The following is a 21,733-nucleotide window of genomic DNA, read 5'->3' as shown; positions in this document are numbered from 1 at the left end:
AAGACTCTATCACTGGAAACCTATCTGGCTGGGCGGTCTGATGGCTCAGCTGGCACAGCATATGTGGGCACATGGCGGCTGAAGCCGAAGTCTATTTGGAAAAACTCAAGCAGCAGGGAAAACTCTCCTTTTAGGAAAGCGTGGGTCTGGGAGAAGCAGAGGCGGCGGCGGCTCTCGGCAGATGTTCTCCAGGTCTGACTTTCCAGATGGTTCCAAAGTTAGCATTCATATGTTAAATTTTCTAGTTAATACAGCACCAATAAGAATAACTGTAAGAGGAGCCGAGGCTACGGCTCCAGTTAAGAAAGTGCTTGCCTTGCAACATGGCGACCTGAGTTTGATCCTCAGAAACCACATTAAAACAAAACAAAACCAGAAAGGGGCCTTGCATGGTGGTACAAGCTCTCTTACAATCTCAGTACCAGGGAAGCAGAGGGTAGGAAAATCCTGTGGAGCACTGGTCAGCAAGCCTAGCTTGAAAGGCCTGGGCCAGTGAGAAAACAATGTGGCAAAGTGGATGGTAAATATGCCTATATGTTTACTATCATGCACTACCCCCCACAAAACCCCAACAGGCTGAAAAGCATCATACATACTTAAATTAAGTAACTGTATATGGGGCTTTTGATTATTGGTGGCTGCTAATGTTAAGGTATGGGGCCAGCAAGATTGCTCAAAATGTAAAGGTTCTTGCTGCCAAGCCAGATGATCCGAGTCTGACCCTGTAGACCCGACCCACATGGTGGAAGCAGAGAACGCATTCCCAAAATTTTTCCTCTGACTAGTTAAAATGTAATACATATTAAACATTCCATAAAAGAAGAAAAGCAAGATACTGGATGTCATGTGTTTGCAGGCGTTATCAGCTTACACCATGGATTAAGGAGCCTTGCAAAATCCAATCTGCATTTCACCAAGCCACTGTATGTCATCTACCAATTACAGAAAATGTAGGCCAAAGACATCCTTAAACTTCTGACCACCCTGTCCCCGCATCCTGAATGCTGAGATTACAGGCATGGGTCAGCAGTTCTGCTTCTATATGGTGCTGAGGATCTAATCCAGGGCTCCGTGCACGTTAGGCAAGCACTCTACCAACTGAACTGCACCCTAGTCTTGCATACTGTCCTATTCACAGCTGACATTTGATTTGACTACATCTTCTGTGGTTTATTAAATAAATGAGGATTGGCTATAACTAAACAAGTGTAGAAGAATAAAACCCTAAAAAACAAAACATGCAAAAACAAAAAAACAAAAAAAAGCAAAAAACCCAAAACAGAGCTAATGAACATTCAGGACCTTCTTTAAAAGGCAAGTTAGAAGAAAATGCTCAGGACAGTGCAGAGAGAACCATGGGAGCTGGAGGTAGCAGGTGCCCAAAAGAACAGCTAAGTCAGGCCCAGCTGGCATTTGCTTAGCTAGCTCTTTAGCAACCTGGGCCTCTGGATCTTTATTTTAGGATGGTGGTACAGATCTGTTTATAAGCTCAGCTCCGTCACCAAAACTCCTCATGTTTGCCCACCCCCTCAACCATTTAACAACATAGAAACCATGTACTTAGGTCACAGGCCATAGAAAAACAGGTGACTGACAGGTGTGTGGGATGGAGCTCCTGACCCCACTTTACTGTTCTGACACTGGACTTTGGATACTTTTCACCAACCGGCTGCAGTGCGTACTAGCAGGATTGAAACTAGCCCAGGCCAGATGGCAGGAGGACATTTCAAGAGAGAATCGTTTGACAAGGTACTGCTCCACAGCCAGGTGAGTGAAGAGGTGCTTGCTGGTTAAGTTTCCTCTAGGCACTTGCTTTCTATCAGAGGATTTGGTATTTTGTATGAAAAATATAGCTCAGTAAATTCTATGTCATTTAAATAATAATCATAGAAAATTAAATGCTGAGGTCAAAGTGCCAATGGCTTTCCATATGGATTCTCACTTATCCACAGTCAATATCACTACTCTTTGTTTTACTCAACATGGGAATGGAGGAAGTAAAGTGCTGTGGATGCAGCTCAGTTGTAGAGCGCTTCCCAGCACTATAAGAAAAATACAAAGAGAGGAAGTCATCATCAGCTAGAAAAAGAATCCTGCGTCATGGGAAAATGAAGAGTGCCCATAGCTGGGAGATGCTGTAGTTCACCTAAAACCACAATGCCGTCTCTACAATTAAGTTTCTTCTTTTCTTCCTTCCTCTCCCCTTTTCTCCTCCTGCTTTTCCTTCTCACCTCCTTACCCCCGCCCTTCCTTTTGAGGTAGCTTCTCTTGTGGATCCCCAGGATGACCTTGAACTCACTACATAGCTGAGGATAACCTTTCTGATCCTATTTTTAAACACTGAGTGCTGAGGTAGGCTTTCACTCCAACACTGGCTTATGCAGTACAGGGGACCAAACCTAAGGCTTCATGTACCCTGAGCAAGGACTCGGAAAGAACGGCATCCCCAATAAAACTTTCTCCAAGCTGCTGTGCTGGTACATAAACACTTGCAGAGCATGGTACATGCAAATTCAGCTCTGTGTGTGTGTGTGTGTGTGTGTGTGTGTGTGTGTTGAATGATCTATCATCTAGCTATCTATCCATCCACATATCTATCTATCCATCCACATATCTATCTGTCTATCTATCATCTATCTATCCATCCACACATCTGTCTATCTATCTATCTATCTATCTATCTATCTATCTACCAAAGCTACCTCCTAAGCTTGTACAAAAGCAAACACTTACTTGAATGTAATTTTATCAGTTTGAGTAATGGCTATTGTAAGTATGTAATTACCACCCAGGTAGGTGGCCCAAACAAATCTGGTAAGAAACACAGACAATGCTTGATGTATCTTGTGTAATGAGGGCTTTAAGAACTGGAGTGCCCCACAAAAGACTCTTCAGTGACCCGCAACCTCCCAGTGCAATGTTCAGAATCCTCAATCGCACCTTCAAGGACAAAGGCTTCAGTGGCCATTTCAGACCTAAACCCCAATGATCGTAGTTACCATGAAGACTAACTGGGCAGCAAGAAAACACAACACACATGCTTTTAGTTTACATTCTCCAGTCTTGTGAGGTCTTCTTCTGTTTGCTTAGCAGGTGAAACTCAAGGAAGTTGGTGTTTTAGCCGCAGATGGGTACACTGGGCAGAAAAACATTTCACAATCCTTTTCATAATGACAAGCATTGCTAGTCTGAAGGCTGCTGTGGTTTGGAAGGGTGATGCTTGTCATCTCAGCCCCTGCGAGTTGGTGGGAGCTTCCCAGAGGTAGAGCATGCGAGGCAGGTATGCCTCCAGGGAGAGTGGCTTAGAGAGTGTGGTTCTGGGGATAACCACAGAGAGTGTAAGATAAGGTCTTTCTAGAAGCTTCCTGTCTTACCCTGTGCTCTCTTCCTAACACAACTGTCCTGTTGCTGTTGGGAGGTCACCTGCCATCTCACCTGAGCTGAGCAAAAACTCTGGACTCTCCAGGACTGTAAGCAAAACAAACTTCTTTTCTTTCCAATCACCCAGCCCTGGGTTTTTGTGATAGCAACAGAGTATGAACCAGACAGACTCTGTCCCTCACCTGAGGGAAAGGAAGACTCCTGGGAAACTTCCTGGAAGCCTTCTACACATCACACATGATAGCAAAGGCTCCTTGACTTTCATACCATAAATGCCTCTTTTCATACCCAACAAAACTGGGTTGACAAACCCTGCCTGTTGGCCACAGGGCATGAAAACAGGTGAAGCTCATAACCTTATCTCTTCAGCGTAAGCACAGAGCTCTAAGCTGCTGGCCACCCGGCCACCTGCTCTTTCTGACTCTTGGTGAAAAGCACTGACTACTTATGGAAAGGGATTGGCACATGTTCCTCCCCTGGTCCAGTTCCAGTTGAATATTTGCATTTTATTCCCACGAGATATTCATTTTATATCTCCCCTGGCCTGGGTTCGGCTAGGTACTGGGGATGCCAATATGAGTAAGACCAATGGGAGCCTGTCCTCAGAAAGCCCCATGGCTACCAGGTGTGGTGGCACACGCCTTTAATCCTAGCACTTGGGAGGCAGAGGCAGGGGGATAACTTCGAAGCAAGTCCAGGCCAACCAAAGCTACACAGAGAAACCCTGTCAACAACAACAACAACAGGAAGCCCCGTGGCCCAGTTTATGTGACCTCAGGGCAGGACTACTGACCCCATCAGAATGGGTACCACTTACACACAGTGAAGCTGGAGGGCTGCCCTGCCTGTGTGTGTGTGTGTCTACAGGAAACAGTCTCTGCATCCTTGATCCAGCTGGCGATGGGAAGCCCTAGAAAGTTACAGATGTCTCCTCACCAGGGCAAGGAACTTAACACTGGGAGTTCTGGGTCTGCGACTAAGCCTTGACTCATCTGTCTTTTGGGTCACAGCCACAATAAAGCTTTGCCTCTTATTTTATTCTTAAAAGAATAAAACTGAAAGGGAATACTTGATTCTTGGTAGGGAGTAAGAACACAGGTCAGAAAGATAATAGAGTATCCAGAACAGACGTGAGTTTCTGAAAGGCCCTCGGCATAATATTTCACAAGCGTGTCACCAGTCCGTTGCTAATTCGTTACAGCAAAAAGTCTCAACGCACGGTGGACTAGCTGAGAGGAGCCAAAGAAAAGCTGGGTAGAGCAGGGGATGGGAAAGAGTAGGAAAAGGAGGAAGGAGAAAGGGGGAGAAAGCCAGGAGGGCAGGGGGGAGGGGTGGGCAGCCACACCCAACCTGGAGGATTTAGAGGAGAGAGGAGTAAATGACAGACAGTCCAGTCCATATAAGGGGCCTGGACACCTTAGCAGCAGCCACCGTTTAACGACACCCATGCGACAGGCCTGATCCATAACCATTGTCTTGAGCAAGTCAGAAAACCCTGCGTTATATGCAAGGAACCCCCAGCTTAAGTCATTGAGTAAATGTTAGACACAAAGTACACAGGAAGGAAACACATCCTGTTCCGTCTCTAAGTCCTCCATTTAAAACCCGTGTACGTAAAGGTACAGACATGCACGTGCCACACAGTGTGTGCCCGGAGGAAGTCAGACGCCAACCCTCTATCAGCCCTGGCTCTCCACCTTGCTTTGAGACAGGGTCTCCACTGAGTGCAGCAGGCTAGCCGACTGCAGGCTTCTAGGGGAGCCCCGCTTTCCATCGGGGCATAAGGACTGGAGTGGGCCAAGCTTCTGCGTGGGCTCTCTGTGCAGGTCTGGAGATGGACCTCAGGTCCTCCGATCCACGCAGGCACGTTATGGAATGAGCGATTTCCCAAGCCGCCTCAGAATCTTAATCTAGGGGCTCTACAGATGCTTGGGGGGGGGGCCCTCTGGTAAAGGCCAGTTAGAGAGGAATTACAGAAGATGAGCCTTGCTATACTTCTGCTTTTCACATACTAAGTCTTAAACTTATCCTAAACCCTGACCTCATGGTTGCCCTCCCCTCTCCCCGCCCCCGCTGCCTCCTCCTTTACTTTGCAGAAGCTACTAGTGAATTAGGCACAAGATCACTGCATCCCAGAAGCACTTTTCAGTACCCTCTGCAGGCAAAGCTCTAGCAACAGCTGCAAAGGACAAACATTTCCAGGTCCCACATCCATTTTCACAGAGCTTTAGAGTTGATTTGGAGCCGAAGGGCAGTGAGCAAATACTGGCACGTTTGCTTATCTAGGCCAGGGGACCCAGTGTTTCCGGGGCCTTGCTGGGATCAGAGCGGGGCAGGCATCACACGGATCTGGTCAAGGACTGTGTTAGAATTAAGTCCATGCCACCTGCTTAGACACGTGTTATGGCCCAGCAGTGTTCACAAGGGCCAGGTGTCTTTAAGGAGCTGTAGGAGAGCCCTCTGCCTCAGAAATCAGGAGCGAAGAGACAGACAGATAGACAGGCACATGAAAAGGCCCAGGTGTGAAAAAACATTAAGTATTTTGATGGTAGGAGCCCTTTCCTCAAAACCTGTTCAAGCTATTGGGATTTGAAAAACTAGCCAGGAGGACGAGGAAGAGAAGCCACAAGTGAGAGACTATTGCCCTCAGTCCAGGGCAGTGGCTATAGTTCCTGCTTCAAATCAAATCTTGACAGGCCTTAGACTCCACCTGCCTCAGGTGTGTGTGTGTGTGTGTGTACATACTCTTGTGTGTGTAATACACATGTGCAGGTGCCCATGAAGATCAGAGGCCACATCAGGTGTCTTCCTCAGGTGCAGTCCACCCCCCCACTCCCCACAGACTGGTCTGGAACTCACCAAGTGGGTTAGGCTGGCTGGCTAGTTAACACAGAAATCCACCTGTTGTTGTGTTCCCCGCCCCCACTCACCCCCCATACACATGGAGACACACAGCTTTTCAGGTGGGTTCTAGGAGTCAAACCAAAGTCCTCATTCATGCTTGCAAGACAAGCAAGCATCATAATGACTCAGCAATCCTGTCATTTAAAACTGGGACGTCATAACCATTGTGATGACCTCATGTGGTGTCCTGAGAACACTCAGACATAGCCTGGTCCTTCTCCAGAGGACATCAGTCCAGTCAGAAAGAGGGCGAAAGGACGGAGGAGCCAAAGGCAGCCCTGCCCCAAGCATTTCAGTACAGCAGGGCTAAACCCCAGGCTCCCTGGAGCATCACCCTTCTTTGAGGAGATCAGGGGTCTGGCTCCTCTGGCAGACACAGATGGGCTTATTCAGTGCATAGGGCTGCACAGGCACAGCCAGAATCCATGAGCATATGCTGCCTATATGATTTTTATTTAAGCATAAAATTACACATAGATGCTAAATATGATTTTAGAGGCACAAGTGTTATTACACTCAAAAATATTTTCTAAACTGCTTTATCACTATTTCTGAATGTCACCATACTTCTTGTAAAGAAAAAAAAAAAAAAAAAAAAACAAGACAAACCCCAACAACAATGGATTGAGCATCGAACAAACAGCCCATGCTGTCAACTCTTCTCTTAATTAATATATATATGTGTGTGTGTATGTGTATATATGTTATATATGTCAATATGTAACAACAAAATTCTATCAATAGGCTCTGTCCTGGCAGGACATGTTCCAAGGGCTTGGTGACATGGCTCTGTACAGATGTAGAAGGGTTCTACATGGGCAAATCCTATGATTTGAGTTTCTACACAAATATGATTCCTACAGCTTTCTGGCTGGCAGGGGTAGCCATTTAGGTACCAATGCTTCAAAAAAAAAAAAAAAAAAAAAAAATCCTATTTAGCTTTTCTCTCCAAGACGCATGCAGAAACCCAGCTCTCTGCTTCTGTCTTGCTGCTGTGACTTTGCTGCACTGGCTAAGTTTCTGAGTGCAATCAGCTTAAGAGACAGAGAACTTGCATCAAAGTATTCTTGTGTGTGCAGTGGGGCACGGCAGTGGTGCATGAATGAAGACCAGAGATTAATTTCAGTGTTTTTCTTTTTCTCTTTTCTTTCTTTTGGCTTGACCTACACTCACCCTGAAAACCCCTACCCACTTCCCCAAGGCTTATATAACCCTTATTCCCCTGGTCGCCCCACCCCCCCTCCTTAATATAAACTAGCTATTTGACTGAAAATCTTCTTGGAGAAGGCCCCTCACTGCTGAATCACTGAATGGAGGTCCTGCTAACTCACCTGTCTGGTCAAGTTTTGTTCCTTCAAATCCAGTATCTGTACACAATGGTGCCTGGACACCCCGAGGGAGGAAGTGGGCCCTGGCTGGGCCTGAAATGGCGGCAGAAGCTCAACATGGGGTGCAAACCCACAGCCCTGAGATTGAGAGCTCCAAGCTGTACCGTGAGCTAGCTGGGCACTACCTCAAGTGTTTTTCCTCTGGCATCATCTACATTAGTTTTTGAGGCATAACCTATCACTGGCTTGATGCTCACTGAGTAAGCTAGACCCGTTTGTCTGTGGATCCTCCTGTCTCTGCCTCCCCAGTGCTGGGATCATAAGCGTATGCCACTACGTCTGGGCCTTTCCTTGTGGATTCTGGAGGTTGGGGTGGGGGTGGGGCAGTCCTTAGGTCCTCAGGCTTGCATGGAAACAGCTTTACTGATGGGGCCATCTCTCCAAGCCCCTGCAGTGCTTTTATGACAACTCTGTAAGTTCTCTGGCTTTCTCTTATAATCGCCTGGGCACCAGATTCCTTCACTCACTCTTTGGCACCTACCTCTCCTCCTCCCCTTCCTCCTTGTGACGCACAGGTTCGGCTCACCTAGATGTACTCTATATACAGCCATGGCCGGCTCCCACTGCCCTCCCTCCACTCTGAGAAAGCGGTGCCTCTTACTATCTCCACGCCATCCTTCCCACGTCAGCTGCCAAATTGTTGGAGTAACAGTGAAGTCTCTGGGTAGATTACAATCACAACAGCTGTGTTTACTAAGAGCTAAGAATGAACACATCCCAGGGCTATTAGAGTGTGTGTGTTGGGGGGGGGGGTATAGGGCTGGGAACCTTCTGGAAGCACCCCATCCAGGATATTTTCTGGCAGCCTGAGCCTCCTGCTTCTCAAGCTGGTTTTGGCTCTTTTGGAAAAGACCTCTTGGAACCTAGTCTCTGCGGCTCACTGGTCCTCTTCTCCCCCGCTCAGCTCATTTTTATTTTTATTTTAGGGCTGTAGTGATTGACACGTGTCTGCTTATGGTACTAGGAGAACAGCTCAGCACAGAGCAGCAATGGGCAGCGGACAGGTGGGTCACGTGACTCCTGCCGCTGCTCTACTGACTCCCTAACCACCCATGACAAAGCTTAAGGCTCTTTCATCCATCATTCAAGCCTTGGACAATGAGCTGCCTCTCCCAAGTGTCAACTATCCTTGAAGAAGGCAGGATATCAAAACACCCATCCATGCCTTAAGGGAGACTGTTGGTTCTAAAGTCTCAGAGGCTGAATTCTATCACCTCAAAGACTGTTCCAGGAGGCACTGAAGGTACTGTGTAACTTGGAAAGCCTACTGGATGTGATCTGAGTTAGTAGGCAAGCACTCTTTGTTTTCAAATGTTATAATTACATTTACTTATCTGTGTCGGTAGGGGCGTGTGGGAGGTTGAAGGACAACTCTAGGGAGTGGGTCTTTCTTGCTAACATGTGGGGGCACTCAGGCTTCGCTGAAGCACCCTTACACACTGAGCCATACACTGGCCCTATTTTTTATGTATTTGAGACAGGGTTTCACGAGGCTTAGATTGGTCTTCAGCTGGCTCTGTAGCTGAGGACAACCTTGACCCTGCTTGCACATCCCAAGTGTGGAGACTGCAGATGTGCTGTGGACATGGTGCTGGGGAGGGAACCCAGGGCCTCCTGCACGCTCTGTCAACTGGACCGTATCCACAGGCTTGGAAATTGCAAACACTTCGGGAGTTCAGGTCAGTCCTGAAGACCTGAAACACCATCCTCAGAAGGACTGGCATCCTAGGAAAAGCCCAGACCCCCACACTTTGGAACAGCACCCCGTCAGTTCCTAATAGTCACATATTTAGAACTATGTATTGTCTATATTTTTAAAATCAGCTTGGAATTCTGACTTTTCTGATGAACCTCTCCGAATGAGTTATTTTCTTCTTTTTCTCCCTCCTTTCCCACTTCCCCTTTCTTCCCCCTCTGCCCCCCACCTTCTCCCTTACCCTTTTAGATTCCTCCCAACCCTGTTGACCCTTATTCCTCCTTATAAGTCCCTTTCCCACATTCCTGTCTTTTTGTTTTACTATTTGGATCATATTACTACTACTATGATCACATTATTATTATTATTATTATTATTATTATTATTATTATTATTATTATCATCATCATCATCATCATCATCATCATCATCAGGGACAGGGTCTGCTACTGAGATCTGAGACGTGGTGTTTTGGGAGATAAATCGGCTAGCCAGCAAGCCCTAAAAATCCTACTGTCTCCACCTCCACAGTGCTGGGAGTACAAACACCTGCCACCATGCCCTGCATTTCATACAGGTTGTGGAATCCAAATCACATCTTTATGCTTGCACAGCAAGCACTTTCCTGAATGAGCTATCCCCTGTCCTTCCCCGCCGCCCCCCCCCCTGATTAAAAAAATATGTACTGCATAAATGTAAATGCCTGGGAGTGGGATTTCACCTCTGCAGGGCCCACGGTGTGCTCTGGGCACACTGCTGTGTGAAAAGCGTGGGCTATGCCAGCATGGGGTACACTTTCCTCTTGTAGAGTGCTCCCTCGGTCCCCTACCTTCCCTGATCTCTCTGCCACCCACATTCTGCAAGGACAATCTGAGGGGTACCAGGGACCTTATAGCCAGAGAGACCAAAGGCTCTGGTAGCAGAGACTCTCCGCCTGTGCATCCACAGCCATAGCAGTGGGGGCTTGATGGATCCCCATGTGGTCCTCTCAGCTTGAGTTCAGCTGCCTCTGATGTTCCTGGAAACCATCAAGTCCTTTCCTATCCCCTTTTCAGCTTGGTCCCTTACTGTCTGTCTCTGTAAGGTCCCTTCCTCGCTAACTCCACCTTGGTTAAACCTTGTTTGCCTTGATCAATAAACCAGTTTCAATCCATCTTCAAATGACAGGCTTCGGAGTCTCCCCATATTTTATTCTCTCATATCAAAAGTACTTTAATTTAATTGGCTCCTATAGATTTATTTATTTATTTATTTATTTATTTATTTATTTATTTATTTGAGACAATGTCATATAGCTCAGGCTAGACTTGAACTCCTCATGCATCTGAGGATGATCCTGAACTTCCAATCCTTTCTGCTTTCAACCCCCCCCCACCCCCTCCAACATGCTGCTATTACAGGCATGTGCTCTCGTGTCTAGTTCTGTGGTATTGGGAAACAAGTTTCAGGCTTTGTGTATCTGAGGCGAGTACCTTATCAGCTGAGCCGTATTCTCAATCCTAAGAATCATATTAACAGTAGGAAAAAATCTAACAGACATCAATAAAGAGAAGGCATCACCGTATTTACACAACATCGTGCATTTCTGTCATGGTAACTGGCTGACACCGCAGCCATTTTAGTTTAAGCATTCCATGCTACATGTACAATGATAAACCCACATAACAATGCATTCTCAGAGTGTCTTTCCAGGGTTAACTGAAGCATCAAGTCTATTTAATAAGTCATGTCATTTTCATTCAACCCCTAGCAAATATGCTATTGTTTCCACTCATATTGTAAGAGAACTCAGAGACACAGGGAACTGAAGTGACTGGCTCCTTTAAGAGATGGAGTCCAGAGACACAGGGAACTGAAGTGACTGGCCCCTTGAAGAGATGGAGTCCCACTGTCTCCAGATGGGCCACCCTAGTACAGAGGCAGGGGACTAACACCCTGGGTGTTCACAAAGAATGACACTGTGCTTAGTGCTCTCAAATAGGAAGGGACAAGTACCTTTATCCTGAATGTTAAGCCTCAACTTGGAGGCCCATAATCAATACTTGGCAGATCCACACTGCTGAACCATGTGAGCCTCCTGTCAAGGCATCCCTTAAAACTTTTATGCTCATGGATGCTTTCCTGCACAGTTGGTTTTATGGACTCTGCACCTGACCTGCTCCCTTCCCTGCCCTCTGCCTCTCTCTTGGGTGCCTGTCTGGCCCCACTCTATTTCTGATACCCACAAAGTGAACTTGAAAGAATTAGGCAAGGCCAAAGAGGAGTTTGGATGATAACATCACGGACTCTGGGGATGGGAGAGACTAGGTAGGCAGGCCGGTCCATTGTTTTACATGAGAGGAAAGTGAGACCAGAGGACAAGCATCAGCCAAATAAGACAGACAGCTGAGAGCACAGACAAGCCTGCTTTTCCTGCCCAGGACTCCTCTTGCTGCTCCAGACTGTCCGCAGTCAGCATCTTCGGACTGACAAGATACACCAGGGAGGATGCGTTCTTCTGCCAGCAGCTGAGGAGCTCTTTAAAATGGCAGCAGAAAGCTTGCTGAAGCTGAATAGATGACCAGAAAAAAGCGAGGGAAAAGGTTGCCTGATCTTTGCTGACCCTTGCATGGTATACTCTGCAAAATGAGGGCTGTGGCCAAGCCATGCTGGCTTACAATCAGCCCATAGCCAGTGCTATTTTGTCAGAGCCATTACAGGGCTGTAAACTTTGCTGGCTCTTTCTTGTAGGTGTGGGTAAAAGTGTGCGCAGGCGCTGTTCCTCAGATCCTATCCACCATGTGTGTTTTTGGGATAGTCTCTCATTGGCTGAAAATTCCTCCAAGTAGACTGGGATCTACCTGCCTCTTCCCCCACTAATGCGGGAATTATAAAGATGCTGCCACACTCAGCTTTTGTCTATATTTGTCTGGAACTGGGTCCCCTTGATTGTAAAGAAAGCACTTAATGACAGAGCTATCTTCCCAGTTCCTTGAGGATTCACTTATTTTTTCCATTCTATCTGTCTGTATCTCTCCCTCCCATGCCCTCTCTGGGAGGGCAGGGATGCCATGGTGTGTGTCCAGATGTCAGAGGACAAGCTGTGGTACTTGGTCCTCTCCTTCTATCACGTGGGATCCAGGGATCAAACTCAGCTTGTGTGCTTGGCAGCAAGCAGCTTTGCCCAATGAACTGTGATTTCTGATGGTTCTTATCTCTATCACTCTTTCCTCAGTCACCAGAGGCTATTGCTGGAGTTAGAGGAAAAGGTTCCAACACAGGACCATACTCTTCCATGTGTGCCAGGCACAGAAGGGATGAGAGTGACCTCAGCCTGGTCAGTGGCTGTCCTCCAAAGGTCCCCTTCCTCTATCCATTCCTTCAATTCCTATGTGCTTCTGGTAAGCCTGGTGTCCGAAGGCCCGTGGCCAAGGTGCTTGTGATTGGCTTATCAAACGGCAAGAAATGAGATGCGTCTTCATTTTATGAAGCTCTTTTGTTTAGCAGTGGAATCGAGAGCTGTGATGGGGCTGGAGAAGGGCTTGGAGGGTAAGCGCACCTACCGCTCTGGCAGACTTAGGTTCTCAGAACCAGTTGTCTTGGTCAGCGATTCTATCGCTGTGATGAGACACTGTGACCAAAAGCAGGTTGAGGAGGAGAGGCTTTATTTGGCTTACACTTCCATGTCACTATTTATCACTGGAAGAAGTCAGGACAGAAACTCACAAAGGGCAGGAACCTGGAGGCAGGAGCTGATGCAGAGGCCATGGAGGGGTTGCTGCTTACTGGCTTGCTCCTCATGACTTGCTCCAGTCTGCTTTCTTATAGAACCCAGGGCCACCCGCTCAGGAAGGCATCATCCACATGGGCTGTGCCCTCCTCCATCCATCATTAAGTAAGGAAATCCCTACGGCTGAATATCAACCCAGCCCTACAGCTGGATCTTGTGGAGGTATTTTCTTAACTGAGGTTCCTTCCTTTCATATAACGATGCCTTGTGTCAAGTTGATATAAAACTAGCCAGCACAGCTCTATTAGGTGGTCCACAACCACCTGTACCTGGAGCTCCAGGAGATCAAATATATTCTTCTGGTTTCCTGGGGTCTCATGAGCACACACCTACACATAAATGTATACTCTTGCATATAATTTAAAAAGTTATAAATCTTTTTTTTTTAAAGAGCTATGCTAACATTAGACTTCAACAGACTCAACAAAATCTATTCCTATTATCTATCTCAGCATATACGCTTGGGACGGCATAAGGTGGCTGTCTTCCCTCATTTATCTCTGTTATCTGGTGATAAGGAAATATGGTCACAGGTTTAACCTACTTTTTTTTTTTTTAAAGCATTCTTTTCAAGAATTTCAGTCTATTCTCTAATTATAATGGTCTTTGGTGGTTCATTAAAACTCTGCATTAAAAGCAGTTAATCCCTGCTATGAAATCAAATGGAATTTTTCCAAATGACTCCAGTTTCCAATTCTGCCTGCATTTCAATGAAGCCAGAGTCAACCCAATTAGCAAGCCGGATAATTACACAGTCCTTTGATGGGAGTCTGTCTCAGACTCAGAGGTCACCTAGACTATAGACTTTCCAGATTTATTCCTGCCTGTTTAAAGCCAACACTGTCACTGTTTTTGAAATATTGAAATCATCACCGCTGAATGCCCGAGTGTCTTTGGTAAGTAAGTTGTGGCTGTTTTGGGATAGCTCCTAGTGACTGTACTGTCCAGTTCTAAAGAGCATAGTTACTAAATATGCATCTCAGGATGAGTATGTGGCTCAGGTGGCAGAGAGCACTTGCTTTGCCTGGTATGCAAGAAGGCCTGGGTTCTAGATGCATATATGCAGTATGGTAGTGAAATGTCTTCTCAGCATTCAGGACGCGGAGGCCGGAGGATCAGGAGTTCAAAGTCACTCTTGGCTACATAGAAAGTTGGAGACTAGCCTGGGCCACATGAAGCTGAACCTGAAGCTCACCAGTTTGCCTAGATCAGGTGGTCAGTGAGCCCTGGGTTCCTCCCGTCTCTACCTCCCCAGTGCTGGGATTACAGGTGTGTTTCACCTTACATAGCTTTTACCTGGGCACTGGGGATCTGAACTCATATCCTCATGCTTGTGTAGCAGGCATTTTAACAACTGAGCTATCTCCCAAACTACCTACTTTACATTTGAAGGAGATTTTCCCTGGCTTCTATATATTGAAAATATTGAGGATGGATTAGGAAAGTGTGTGTTGTGTGTGTGTGTGTGTGTGTGTGTGTGTGTGTGTGTGTGTGTTAGTTATTGGTTGCAGGTTGAATGTACGTTTTCAGCTATAAGCTCAGAGGTCCAGATAAGAAGCTTTCCACACTAAAGAGAGATGGGTTTTCTTTGCTTGTCGCCAGTCAGGTTATGGCTGCAGCAAGCCAGGCCCTGGGATCTGGAGCAGAAAATGATTTGAATGACTCCTATGGAGAGTTATTCACTCAGAAGAGCTCTAAGGCTGATTTGGCCACCAGGAAGGTAAGTGGCCAGGAGCAGTAGTTCATCTGCTATGCTACTATTTGCCCCGGGGTCCTGCTATTGCTCAGGTCATACAGGGTGACTGGCTGGCTGTACAAGCTTTGGGACACTGCTTTGTACATGAAGACACCAAGCTCAATCAAGGCAAGAGACAACAAAGAGTTGAGTCAAGAGAGGAAAGCAGAACCCTTGATCCTGGTGCTGCCATTTGAACAGATTGGAGGACCTCTGGCCTTGTAGCTCCATCATTTTCAAAGGTGACCAAATGTGGGACTCTGCTGGTCTATGAAGGTGGACTGCTCCCTTTTCTTGGTTGGGGCTGGGGGGGGGGGTGGGTGGGTAGGTATGTGTTCTCACTGCATCAGATCTGGTAACCCCAGATCTTGTAAGGAGTGGCACATAGCCCTCAGGGAAGATTACAAGCCCACCCCTTTCCTGATAAGGAACTTGCCCAGCAAGCACAGGGAATTCCTGGAAGTACCCCACCCTATGCGGAGATCCTATCCTCCAGCAAATGACCTTTAATTGTACTTAGAAGTCATCCCCCTCACACATAGGATAATTAAGTACTGTTTTTTCCTTCTTGTTGATGGGACCCCCACCCCTTCCCTGTGTTATCGCGTGTAAATGAGCTACTATACCACTGTATGTAGATTAAGTATCCGGGCATCCTTAGCCCTATCAGACACATATTCACTCTCAAAACTCCTCCTCACTGTCCGAGGTCTATAAATAAAGGCTGGCTGGCTTGTGGTGGTGCTGGTGCTCCGGCTCGTGCTGTGCTAGTTCTCCAGTTTACGATTCGTCCACCACGACAGTCTGAGACTCCCTTTATTGGGGGAGACGTGCTGCTGGACGAAAGGTGGTCAGGCAGCAATGGTGGAACTGCTTTTGCAGCCCTGGGGCCTGCTCAGCCACGGCCAATAGCTCTGTGCTGACCCCCAGTGAAGCAGCACTGGGCCTGCGTCTCACAGGACCTGCTTGCCAGTGGGTGTCAGACATCCTCCAGCTTCTGCTGTGCCTGGCACAGCAGCTCAAACAAGGAGCTGCAACACTCGGTATCATCACAGGCTTGCAGAGCTCCTGAGTTTCTACTGCCATCTGAGATCTGCAGTCTCATTCTAAAAGAGCCAAGGCGTGACATCCCATGGAAAACTCATTTTCCACCTTCCCAGCAAAGCCCAGAAACCTGGCCTAGTGTCCAGGCTAAGAGCCTCACCCTAAAGTGTTCTAGCTGCCCCTGAGGGACAAAAGTTCTCATCCTGAGGCAAGCAGTGCCCAGACCAGCCCACAGGACGTGGAAAATAACCAAGGGGAAAAGACATCAGCATGAATCACTGTAGTGAGAATTCTGGAATTTTATATAGAAATACTATAAGAATATGTTTTCAGGTATGGGGATATGGGATTGCTTTGATCTGTCCACAGTAGCTGACTATGATTTGCCTCTGTGCTCTGTCAGAGGCGTGTTTTTTTGCCAGCTGCAGATAGTTTCTGTGATTGTGTGACATTTGGAATTCTGGGAATATTTCAGAGGGTCTATAAATGTGAGGACCCCCGAGAGACGGGGTCTGTAGTTGTTGGTTGTTTAGGAAGATTGGTGGAAGTTTGTTAGTAGTTGTGGTCAAAGAAGAAACAAAAGGAAAGAAATTAGATTCAGAAAATTTCCTAATTCTTCTCTCCCCTTGTTTCTCTCCTTTCTAGTGTTAAAGGGTGAAATGGGGGTTAGGAGGTAGGGGTGGTGGTGGCGGGTGGATAAAGGGTGGGAAAAGAAGAACCCACAAAGTAGTGAAGACCGGCCACACAGCACCTTCAGTCATGGCTCCGAAGGGCTCTAAGAAATAGAAACATGTCCACACACTGTCCTAATGCCAGAATGTAGTGTCTATTGCGGGCAGGGAACTTAACCCAGAGCACCTACCGCAGAGATATCTACATACTCCACTGGCCAAAGCCAGCTTGACACAAATCTAGATATAACTGGAAAGAACGAATTGTCTTCATTAAAATTCCCAATGGCCATATCTGTGAGGCATTTTCTTAACTGCTACCACGCAGGAAGACCCAGCCCACTGTGGGCAGTCCTGTGGGCCTTTGCTAGCAAGCCAAGGTCTATAGCTGCCCCCTTCCAGTAATTCAGATCCCTCAGCAGGGGTGTCTCCCCCCTGCTGGAGGCAGTTCACAAGCCCTGGACAAGAAGGTGTCAAGGGGCTGGTTCCTTTCAGAGGCACTTTTCAAAGCAAACCACAAAGACTTTGGGCCAAAAAGTGTAAAAGCTGGTTCCTTACATTTCAAAACTGCCGTGAATCCATCCCTGGAGGTGTCCTGGGTATTCCTCCTGCAATTTATATACCCTTGGCTTAAAACCCAGAGACCTGGGAGCAGTGGTGTATGCGTGTGCGTGCATGCGTGCATGCGTGTGTGTGTGTGTGTGTGTGTGTGTGTGTGTGTGTGTGTGTGTGTGTGTGTGTAATGTTCTCTGTCTTTTCTGCTGCCCTAGCCCTTTGTCCCTGTTTTCCTTTTATCTTTAAATTTGGTTTAAACTTTAGTTTAGTGAAAACTTAGCTGTCTGTCTCTTGGTTGTTTCTATTTTGACTAAGCGCTATTTGGATTTCTCTTAAGTCTGGGGCTACCTTCCAGGGTGCTCTCCCACTGGAAGTGATGCAGACTCCCCATGCTTGTTTTTAGTTGTCTACTACCCTGCACTCCCTCAAAAGCTCCTTCCCTGCAGCTGTGTCACCAGTTCTCAGGATGAAGCTTTCCTCTGCTGGCTTCCCCAGAGCACAGAACAGAAAAGGCTGAGGAAACACCCTGTGATTAAATTCTCAGCTGGTCTCCCTGCCGCCAATAGAACCCACACAGTCCTATGCCTAGGCAGGTGGGCCTGGCCTGTGAGAGAAAGGTAACTCAGCGAGCCAGAGAAAGCAAGCAAGTGTTCATCCATGGTCCGTTCCAGTTCTGCCCTGGCTTCTCTCCATGGCAAACTGTAACCTGTGAGCCAAATAAATCCTTTCCTCCTTCAGGTTGGTTTTGGCCAGTGTCTTATCACAGCAACAGAAACCAAACCAGAACAATGTATTAGTCTTTTCACTGAAGCCTAGAAAAACAACCAGCTTGATATGCCAGGTTTTGTGAACTTTTTTTTTTCTTTCCTCAGAGTGAGGTGAATTTTACTGACACCCTGCTTCTCTACATAAGTCATTCATAATGATGATCCCTGCCCCCCCCCCCAAATGAATGCTGGAGAAATAGCTCAGTCAGCAAAATACTTTCCTTGGAAGCATGGGGGCCTGGGTTTGATCACATGGAACCTACATAAAAAAGCTGGGCATAGTAATACCCTATAAACATCCCAGCCCTGGAAGGACAGAGACACCTAGATTGATAGCTTAATAGAACTGGTGAGAGAGTCTGCCTTAAAAAATCAAGATGGGCTGGGCATGAGGCAGAGGCAGGTGGGTCACTGGAGTTCGAGGCCAGCCTGGTCTACAAAGCGAGTCCAGCACAGCCAAGGCTAACACAGAGAAACTCTGTCTTGGAAAAAAAAATCAGAGGGAATGCTTAAGAAATGACAGCTAAGGTTATCTTCTGGCTTACACACACACACACACACACACACACACACACACACACACACACACACACGCCTGAACACATGCATGCACCCCCTATGTACTGATAGGGGAGAAAGGAGATAAGGGAGAGAGGAGAGGAGAGAGATACACACACAGAAGGAAGGAAGGAAAGAGGAAGAGGGAGAGAGAGACAGGGGAGCTAAAAAGATGGAAATGCTGGCTAAAAGCATCCTCTGAGAGGGACTAGGTTTGCCCAGGACATAGAGTTCAGAAGTGAGCGAGGTGGTCCAGAAAAAGCCAGACAGTAAATCCCGTTGCCTCTGTAGGTCAGCCAGTCTTTGTTACAATTCCTCAACTCTACAATTTTAGTACAAAAGCATTCACAGACAAAGAGGAGGCATGGCTGTTTTCCAATGACATGTTGTTTATAAACATAGATTATGGGCCAGATTCAGTGCATGGGTTATGATGCACCAACTGCTGACACAGTTTGGATATGGGCAGCTGAGTTTGTGCAGGCTGCCTTCTATTCACCAGATCTCACAGGCTTGACCATTCTCCCGCTCAGAACCAGTTCTCACCATGACAGTTCCTAACTGGCCCAATAATGATATCAGTAATAGCACCATTCAGTTCTGCTGTGAGCTGTGACACACACACACACACACACACACACACACACACACACACACGCATGTGTGAGTGATCATCACAGAAACCCTACTGATGAGTCCTGTGAATAAAAGGAGCCAAGAGCTGAGATGTGGTGCACACTTTGAATTCCTGCACCAGGGAGATTGAGGCAGAAAGATCGAAAGTTCCAGGCCAGCCTAGGTAATACAGAAAGACTCTGTTTCAAGATCACAAGACTGGTCATGGTGGCTCTCAGGAGGTCCTTACCTCTCAACATCTGTAATCCCAGCAATTTGGGAGGATTGCTAAGAGTTTGAGGTCAGCCTGGTCTATATACTAAGTACTACCAGACTGACTTAGGCTACGCAGTGTCTAGTCAGAAAGCAGAGACTGTGAACAGGAAGGCTATAGCAGGGCTATAAATCCTCAAGGGCCTCCCCACGTGACCCACTTCCTCTAGGGAGGCTCCACCTCCTAGGCACCGGAATTTTCCAAACTAGTCCCACCAGCATGGGAACCAACACAAAACCTGAGCCCATGGCGGGGATTTCACATTCAACGCACAACACGCTCTCTCTAAACATACAGGATGAGGGGCATTTCCTGTAGTTCTGGGTTTATACTGAGACCTGCCACCTGATATTTGGGTGGACCCCACCCCCACCTCCAACCTCTCAGCATGGTGCTGGCACCAAGTATTTTGGATTTCAGAACTTTTAGTTAGGAATATTCAACTTGTGATGACACATAAGGAATAAGTTTATTTTGTGACTACAGGGATCCTCAGTCTTGGCATCATTATCAACGTATGTCAGCTAAGACTATACTAGGGATGCTTACAACATCCCTTACCTGCAACCACTGGACAGTACTACTACCACTCACACACGAGAATCGAAACTGTCTGGAGACACTGCCGGCTCACCTTCTGGAGGTGGGAGGCAGTGGAACTGTTCCTAGCTCAGAACTAGTATGCTACACAGTACAGAATCTATTTGTCTGTAAGAAAGAGCATTGTCTGTGGATAAATCAATGCCCATCATAGCCAGTGGGACCAGTACAATGGCTTGCCACTTGCCACTAAGCCTGGCAGCCTGAGTTGGGTCTCCAGAACCTAGAACTTTACATGGTGGAAGGAGAGAACTGACTGGACTCCTGCAACATGTCCTCTGACCTCCACAAGCATGCACACACCATTTACTCACACACAAATGAATGAATACACGTGGGGAAAAAAAAATCTTATCAGTTTCTTTGCTGTTTTGATATAGTCAACACTGCCGACCTGAAGGGTGGGCAGTAACCTTCGTTTTCTAAACACACGGTATCAGAAAAATGACTAGCCCTCCTAGCCGGGCACGTCACTGATGCCCTCAGGGGTCAGTTTCTAACCTCCTTCATGGGGGAGGGGCAAAGCATGAGATCACAGCTTATGATGATTCCAAGAAGGGTTTTTATTGGACATTTAGAAAAACGAATGTTTGAAAGTCCTGAGGATGCCTGTCCTTCAAGTCTTTCAAGATTACAGTATTGGCTCTTGAGGCTGATATAACGTATAGAGATTTTGAACCTTCTAAAATCAAGTTCCACCTGAATTCTACCCCCCCTCCTACCCCCGAGACAGGGTTTCTCTGTGTAATAGAGCCCTGGCTGTCCTGGACTCACTCTATAAACCAGGCTGGCCTCGAACTCACAGAGATCTGCTTGCTCTGCCTCCCTGAGTGCTGGGATTATAGGCCTGCATGACCACGCTATACCTTTATTCTTTAAGGAAGGTCTCTCACTGAACTTGGAACTTGCTGTTTCAGCTAGACTGGCTGACCAGCGCCCCCTAGGGATCCTCTCTGTCTTCGCATTCACCTAGTACTGCTGGAGTTGCAAGCATGTGCCCATGTCCTGCTTTTTAATGTGGTGCTAGGGATCTGAGTTCAAATCTTCATTACTCACTGAGCCATCTCTCTGGGCCACTTCTCACATCTGACATGCAGAGAGGTGAAAGGTTTGGGGGTACAGCTGCTGTAAGGAAGGACAAGCAACCTCGGACTCAGTTGAGGTACCAGCCTGCTGGAGCAACTGAACCCCTGAATACTTCTGCTTATGTCTAGTGGGCATAAGCCCTGGGCACTTGGCTTGATTACTGGCCCCGGATCAAAGCAAAGTTAAATTACTTCACAAGCTTCCTTTCAGAGAGCCCGACACGCAGGCGGGCTGACTCACCTTCCAGAAACTATCCACTTTGCCGTACACAAGGGACTGGTTCTGCCTTTTGATCTCGTTAATGTGGTGGATGTCGCTGGAGTTCAGGTGCTGCTCGACCACGAAGCCCAGAAAGCTGTTGTCTGGAGTGTGAGCTGATGTGGAGAGCAAAAGACAGGGCTGTGAGCAGTTAGCAGGCCAAGAGCAGCGGTGGCAGTTCACACCCGACACAAGCCCTCTAACCCCCTGGCACATGTTTGCACTTCATTCTGCCTCACCTAGGCGCTCACAGTCTACTCTGATTCCAGCTGTGTTTACCATCCAGTTTGTGTAAATCACAGTCAAGCAGCATAATCTACAACTTCTCCTCCACCGTGGCTTTACTCTCTGAGAAAAGCTGCCCAGGAGCTGGGGAGATGGTTGATTGGGGGAAAGCCAGCAAGGAAAGCCTACACAGCCCAATCTGTGAGT

At 47.2% G+C, this 21,733-nt stretch overlaps 1 protein-coding gene across 1 annotated transcript in view; it reads right to left on the bottom strand.

Annotated features, from left to right (window-relative positions):
• Mgat5 (alpha-1,6-mannosylglycoprotein 6-beta-N-acetylglucosaminyltransferase) overlaps positions 1–21,733 on the bottom strand; it is a 242,092-nt gene that overhangs the window by 48,525 nt on the left and 171,834 nt on the right. The window contains exon 11 of the mRNA XM_051147291.1: positions 21,284–21,417. Within this exon, the coding sequence (XP_051003248.1) occupies positions 21,284–21,417 (134 nt within the window). The remainder of the gene's footprint in view (positions 1–21,283; positions 21,418–21,733) is intronic.

Source organism: Acomys russatus, chromosome 6 (assembly GCF_903995435.1).
Source record: "Acomys russatus chromosome 6, mAcoRus1.1, whole genome shotgun sequence".
In the NCBI taxonomy this organism is placed as follows: Eukaryota; Metazoa; Chordata; class Mammalia; order Rodentia; family Muridae; genus Acomys; species Acomys russatus.
Note: the sequence above shows the minus strand (reverse complement) of the source record. Positions and strands in the feature narration are given on the sequence as shown.